Source organism: Salvelinus alpinus, chromosome 7, assembly GCF_045679555.1.
Source record: "Salvelinus alpinus chromosome 7, SLU_Salpinus.1, whole genome shotgun sequence".
NCBI classification, from domain to species: Eukaryota; Metazoa; Chordata; class Actinopteri; order Salmoniformes; family Salmonidae; genus Salvelinus; species Salvelinus alpinus.
The window spans coordinates 87255611-87263110 of NC_092092.1; the positions used below are offsets into that span (position 1 = coordinate 87255611).

Below are 7500 nucleotides of genomic sequence, written 5' to 3' on the forward strand. Positions count from 1 at the left end.
GAGGGTAACAATACCATGCCAGATACTGAGCCAAAGGATAACAACACAATGCCAGATACTGAGCCAGAGGGTAACAATACTATGCCAGATACTGAGCCAGAGGGTACAATACTATGCCACATACCCTGCCAGAGGGTAACAGTACTATGCCAGATACTGAGCCAGAGGGTTATTAACAATACTATGCCACATACTGAGCCAGAGGGTAACAACACTATGCCAGATACTGAGCCAGAGGGTAACAGTACTATGCCAGATATTGAGCCAGAGGGTAACAGTACTATGCCAGATACTGAGCCAGAGGGTAACAATACTATGCCAGATACTGAGCCAGAGGGTAACAGTACTATGCCAGATACTGAGTCAGAGGGTAACAGTACTATGCCAGATACTGAGCCAGAGGGTAACAATACTATGCCAGATACTGAGCCAGAGGGGTAACAGTACTATGCCAGATACTGAGCCAGAGGGGTAACAGTACTATGCCACATACTGAGCCAGAGGGTAACAGTACTATGCCAGATACTGAGCCAGAGGGTAACAATACTATGCCAGATACTGAACCAGAGGGTAACAGTACTATGCCAGATACTGAGCCAGAGGGTAACAGTACTATGCCAGGTACTGAGCCAGAGGGTAACAGTACTATGCCAGATACTGAGCCAGAGGGTAACAGTACTATGCCACATACTGAGCCAGAGGGTAACAGTACTATGCCAGATACTGAGCCAGAGGGTAACAGTACTATGCCAGATACTGAGCCAGAGGGTAACAATACTATGCCAGATACTGAGCCAGAGGGTAACAATACTATGCCAGATACTGAGCCAGAGGGTAACAGTACTATGCCAGATACTGAGCCAGAGGGTAACAGTACTATGCCAGATACTGAGCAAGAGGGTAACAATACTATGCCAGATACTGAGCCAGAGGGTAACAGTACTATGCCACATACTGAGCCAGAGGGTAACAGTACTATGCCAGATACTGAGCCAGAGGGTAACAGTACTATGCCACATACTGAGCCAGAGGGTAACAGTACTATGCCAGATACTGAGCCAGAGGGTAACAATACTATGCCAGATACTGAGCCAGAGGGTAACAGTACTATGCCAGATACTGAGCCAGAGGGTAACAGTACTAACTCTACTAATGTACTGACAGGTGTCTAGGTGTCACGGCCGTTAAAAGGAGAGGACCAAGGTGCAGCGTGGGTACAGATGGTACATTTTCTCTTTATTTTAGAACGCCAAACATAAAACAATAAACACTACAAAACAAACCGTGAAGCTCAAAGGCGAAGTGCCCTAAACAAAGTCAACTTCCCACAAAGACAGGAGGGAAAAAGGGCTGCCTAAGTAGTTCCCAATCAGAGACAACGAAAAACATAGAAATACTACTAATATACTGACAGGTTTCTAGGTCTCTAACACAATGAGGCAGTTGAACAGAAAGAGACCTGTACATTTCAAACTAAATAATTTTATATAAGTCTCATATGCTGTAGGTTATGCCTGGTGACCATATTGACCACATGACTGAGTCTTACCTGTACTTTGGAGAGCATGTCTGTCTGTCTGTCTGTCTGTCTGTCTTCACTCTCTCTGTGGTTCAACTCTTCTTTGGTTGTCTGTCTGTCTGTCTTCACTCTCTCTGTGGTTCAACTCTTCCTTGGATGTTTGCCTGTCCTCTGCTTGGTCGTTTTTGTCTCTTCTCTCTGTTTCTCCTCCTACTCTCTCTTCTTTGTTGACGTGGGATCGATGGGTGGATGATGTAGCTGTAGGTAGAGGATGCAGGTTGTCTCTCAGGTGAGGTCTGCCTGTCTTATATACTGCAGAATGAACAAAAGGTCTGAACTGTTACATAACAGGGAGAGGGGCAGGAACTTCCAGTAACACCACCTCTTCTCCAATCACACGCTGAGATTTTTCCTCCTCATCATCATCATCATCATAATCAGAAGGAAGTCATTGACTTCTTAGGTAAGGTATGATGTCACCACTCAAGGTGGGACCAGGGGGAATTCCAGAAACTCCTCCCACCCTGAAGAGAGGATACCTCTGGTGATAAACATCAACATTCCTCTAGAGCATCAGATTAACAGTCTTTCTCTCTCTCCGTCCCAGCATCACCTCTTCTCTCTCTCTGCCTGACCATCGTCATTATTACCATCTTGTCCACCAGCAGGTAAAACCTCTCTGTCTGTCTCTTCCTTGTGTAAATGCACTGTATAGGCTAGTTTCAGATAAAACAATGTCATATATTAGAACAGCTTTTAGCACTGTGGAGAAGTTGTCTGACAAGTTAGCAGAGACTCTCAGTGGAAAAATGGAGAGAGAGAGAGAGAGAGAGAGAGAGAGAGAGAGAGAGAGGTCTGATATGAAATACTAGAATCCCTCTTTAATAGTTACTAAACTAAAACCAGTCCTCCAACAACTGAATACTATACTTGCTGTTACATGTACTGTATGACAGTCAGATATACTGTATGACAGTCAGATATACTGTATGACAGTCAGATATACTGTATGACAGTCAGATATACTGTATGACAGTCAGATATGGTGTATGACAGTCAGATATACTGTATGACAGTCTAACAGATATACTGTATGACAGTCAGATATACTGTATGACAGTCTAACAGATATACTGTATGACAGTCAGATATACTGTATGACAGTCTAACAGATCTACTGTATGCCAGTCTGACAGATATACTGTATGACAGTCTAACAGACAGACTGTATGACAATGAGATATACTGTATGACAGTCAGATATACTGTATGACAGTCAGATATACTGTATGACAGTCAGATATACTGTATGACAGTCTAACAGATAGACTGTATGACAGTCAGATATACTGTATGACAGTCTAACAGATATACTGTATGACAGTCAGATATACTGTATGTCAGTCTAACAGATATACTGTATGACAGTCAGATATACTGTATGACAGTCAGATATACTGTATGACAGTCTAACAGATATACTGTATGACAGTCAGATATACTGTATGACAGTCTAACAGATATACTGTATGACAGTCAGATATACTGTATGACAGTCTAACAGATATACTGTATGACAGTCAGATATACTGTATGACAGTCTAACAGATATACTGTAAGACAGTCTAACAGATATACTGTAAGACAGTCTAACAGATATACTGTATGACAGTCTAACAGATATACTGTATGACAGTCAGATATACTGTATGACAGTCAGATATACTGTATGACAGTCTAACAGATATACTGTATGACAGTCAGATATACTGTATGACAGTCAGATATACTGTATGACAGTCAGATATACTGTATGACAGTCTAACAGATATACTGTATGACAGTCAGATATACTGTATGACAGTCTAACAGATATACTGTAAGACAGTTTAACAGATATACTGTATTCATTCATAAATGTTTTCTCATAACAAGTGTAGTTTGCTGGGTTCCATCTAGAGGGAGCTGTGATCTTTATGTTCACAGATAAATAACATGAAGAATTGAGATAAATCTGACCTGGGCTGTATCTAGGAAGCCTGTCAGACTAGGACTGCTGAGTTAGGATCAGTTAGCATGAAGAATATCTGTCTGTCTGTCTGTCTGTCTGTCTGTCTGTCTGTCTGTCTGTCTGTCTGTCTGTCTGTCTGTCTGTCTGTCTGTCTGTCTGTCTGTCTGTCTGTCTGTCTGTCTGTCTGTCTGTCTGTCTGTCTGTCTGTCTGTCTGTCTGTCTGTCTGTCTGAGAGAGGAGGGTCTGTCTGTGTCATCTATCCAGTCATCAAAACATGTATCCTTCATGATGGCCTGGCTCGGTGATATCATCAGCTCCAAATATATCTTCTGGTTTATTGTCCAAAACACATTTATACCAGAAACACATTTATACTTTATTTCCATTCCACAGAATATAGAAAAGAGCAACTATTATGTTTCGGAGTATAGCTAGAGGAAGTCGTAGGTAGTCTCAACCCTGGGTTGGAGGAGCGTGTTGACAGACAGACAAGCCAACTACACCAGCTAGCCTGCATCCTAAATGGGCCCCTACTCCCTATATACTGTAGTGCACTACTTTTGACCAGGTTCCCCATAGGAAAGAGGGAGCCAAGGGGGACTCAGACTAGAACCTTGTGGTTAAACATTTGACCTGAGGCTGGAATAAAAGCATACTGAATAACTTCTATTTGTATCATTCATCCGTCTCTCTCTCTCTCTCTTTATTTTAAAGTTGTCTCTCTCTCTCCCTCTCTCTTTATTTTACAGTTGTCTCTCTCTCTCTCTCTCTTTATTTTACAGTTGTCTCTCTCTCTCTCTCTCTCTTTATTTTACAGTTGTCTCTCTCTCTCTCTCTCTCTCTCTCTCTCTCTCTCTCTCTCTCTCTCTCTCTCTCTTTATTTTACAGTTCTCTCTCTCTCTTTATTTTACAGTTGTCTCTCTCTCTCTTTCTTTATTTTACAGTTGTCTCCCTCTCTCTCTCTCTCTTTATTTTACAGTTGTCTCTCTCTCTCTCTCTCTCTTTATTTTACAGTTGTCTCTCTCTCTCTCTCTTTATTTTACAGTTGTCTCTCTCTCTCTCTCTCTTTATTTTACAGTTGTCTCTCTCTCTCTCTCTCTTTATTTTACAGTTGTCTCTCTCTCTCTTTCTTTCTTTATTTTACAGTTGTCTCTCTCTCTCTCTCTCTTTATTTTACAGTTGTCTCTCTCTCTCTCTCTTTCTTTATTTTACAGTTGTCTCTCTCTCTCTCTTTCTTTATTTTACAGTTGTCTCTCTCTCTCTCTCTCTCTCTTTATTTTACAGTTGTCTCTCTCATGTTGACATGATATTCTGATCTTCTCTGTTGTTGTACAGCTGTAGCTAAACCACTGACGCCATGGCAACCTTGGATGGTTTTCCCGCCAGTTTCTATGGGGAGCCGGGGGTGTTGGGTATGTTGGCCAATGGGATCAGTGCGTTCCTGGTTCTACTGCAGAACTTCAACACAGCTAGAACCGGAGTACCTGCCGAGGGGGTGGAGAACATTCTGGCAGGTACGCTAATCAATCAATCAATCATGATCTCCTTCACAATCACTTTCACCATGACCAACATCACTGTGTTCTGTTTCAGGTGGATGTTCAACATCACTGTGTTGTGTTTCAGGTGGTTGTTCAACATCACTAACTGTGTTGTGTTTCAGGTGGTTGTTCAACATCACTGTGTTGTGTTTCAGGTGGATGTTCAACATCACTGTGTTGTGTTTCAGGTGGATGTTCAACATCACTGTGTTGTGTTTCAGGTGGTTGTTCAACATCACTGTGTTGTGTTTCAGGTGGATGTTCAACATCACTGTGTTGTGTTTCAGGTGGATGTTCAACATCACTGTGTTGTGTTTCAGGTGGATGTTCAACATCACTGTGTTGTGTTTCAGGTGGATGTTCAACATCACTGTGTTGTGTTTCAGGTGGTTGTTCAACATCACTGTGTTGTGTTTCAGGTGGATGTTCAACATCACTGTGTTGTGTTTCAGGTGGATGTTCAACATCACTGTGTTGTGTTTCAGGTGGTTGTTCAACATCACTGTGTTGTGTTTCAGGTGGATGTTCAACATCACTGTGTTGTGTTTCAGGTGGTTGTTCAACATCACTGTGTTGTGTTTCAGGTGGATGTTCAACATCACTGTGATGTGTTTCAGGTGGATGTTCAACATCACTGTGTTGTGTTTCAGGTGGATGTTCAACATCACTGTGTTGTGTTTCAGGTGGATGTTCAACATCACTGTGTTGTGTTTCAGGTGGATGTTCAACATCACTGTGTTGTGTTTCAGGTGGATGTTCAACATCACTGTGATGTGTTTCAGGTGGTTGTTCAACATCACTGTGTTGTGTTTTCAGGTGTTCATCTCATCCTGATAGGTGGAGTGTGTCAGCTGATTGCCGGCCTCCTGTCGTTCCGTAAATACGACCACCTGAGTGGCACCGCCTTCATTGGCTACGCAGCTCTCTGGGGCAGCTATGGTGCCACACGCATCTTCCTGGGTGCGTCCAAACCAATCACACCTAACCTGACACTGTCACATGACCTGATGAGTAACATGACCCCGCTCACTGCCCTCACGACCAACCTATCCCTGCCCATCTCCCAGTCCGCCATCGCGGGATTGGTCCCCTACATCCTTCTATCCTTCCTATTGGCCTTCTGCTCTGCCACGGTAAACGTCATCATGCCCTTCGTGTTCGGCGCCATCACGCTGACCCTGCTGTTTGAGGCTGTGGCGGTGGGCGTGTCCTCGTCCTCGTCCTGGCCACTGGTCGTCTCTGGCATTCTAGAACTCCTCATCCTCCTTTTCGCCGTGTACGGCAGCGCCGCCCTGTTGGTGAAAGGTCTGGCGCAGCGCTATGTCCTCAAGGGGTTCGGCACGCCCCTGTTCAACGTGCTCCTGCTGGGGACCAACAGCCCTGCGGCCAGCGCCCAGAGCCTGGGACAGGAGAAGAAGAAGAACACCAAGTACGCTGAACCCCAGGCCCTCTTCTTCTTCTGTGACACGGTGTCTCCCTTCATCATGTTGTTCTACAGCTTTGGATACGTCACGTCCTTCTCCCTGGGTGCTGTGTGGATTTCCATCATCTCTGCTGCTCAACTCCTCTCCAGCTACTACGCTCACCTGCGGCAAGATGGCTACCTGGTCACCAAGGCTGGCCTGCATGCCACCTACTGGCTTACCAAGGCGTGGGAGGAGTTCGTGTTGTCGGCTGTGATCGTGTCGGAGCCGAAGGGAGAGGTGGCTACTGGGAGACAGGCGATGGTTGGTGATTGGTTCTTCGTGGCGGTGGCGCTCCTCCTCCTAGTGGTCAGTCTGAGTAATGACACCCTGGAGGTTACCCATAATGCTCTGTTCTTGCTGCTGTCCGTCTCCACCGTCCCCCAGATCCCCCTCCAGGGGTACTACATGTTCTTTGGGGTGTCCTGTTCCCTGTTCGCCTCCGCTTCGCTCTACGGGACATTTTGCCGCCTCATCAACACCATCGCTGAGAAGAGTCTGATCCCGGTGGGTCCTCAGCCCATCTCCTCCGACCGTCTCCGCTCCATCCTGTCCTGCTTTTGCTCCCCGGGGAAACTCCAGGGGACGCTGCCTTCATCATCATCAGCATCGTCCCTGACCAATCAGATCCCTGATGCTCTGTTCTACCTGACCAACGGCGTGGCTGCTCTCTCGGCGCTCCACGCGGCCTCATCCAGTCAGAGCGTGTCCTTCCTACGGCTGAGTGTTCCCTGGGTTCTGGTATCTGGAGCGGTGGTACAGGGGTTCGTCAGCAGGCTGCAGGTCAGAGGAGGACAGAGGTTTGGCTCCATCATCCCATCCTTCTACCTGTCTGTCTGGGCCACCTGGACATGGTACCGCTTCACAGGTATGTGGATGACTTCAAGCTAACCCTAACCAATCCTAACTCAAGTTAACTTTTTGCATAACTAGGAAAAACTCCATAAAAATTCAGACTCCAGCCAC

At 45.3% G+C, this 7500-nt stretch overlaps 2 protein-coding genes across 2 annotated transcripts in view; one reads left to right on the top strand and one right to left on the bottom strand.

Annotated features, from left to right (window-relative positions):
• Positions 1–1794, bottom strand: part of LOC139581811 (cis-aconitate decarboxylase-like) — a 365755-nt gene extending 363961 nt beyond the window's left edge. Inside the window, exon 1 of the mRNA XM_071411996.1 lies at positions 1550–1794. Coding sequence (XP_071268097.1) covers positions 1550–1567 — 18 coding nt within the window. The 5' untranslated portion in view covers positions 1568–1794. The remainder of the gene's footprint in view (positions 1–1549) is intronic.
• Positions 1795–2074: 280 nt separating this feature from the next.
• The window catches only part of LOC139581812 (uncharacterized), a 13552-nt gene continuing 8126 nt past the window's right edge, over positions 2075–7500 (top strand). Inside the window, exons 1-3 of the mRNA XM_071411997.1 lie at positions 2075–2187; positions 4866–5044; positions 5888–7402. Coding sequence (XP_071268098.1) covers positions 4888–5044; positions 5888–7402 — 1672 coding nt within the window. The 5' untranslated portion in view covers positions 2075–2187; positions 4866–4887. The remainder of the gene's footprint in view (positions 2188–4865; positions 5045–5887; positions 7403–7500) is intronic.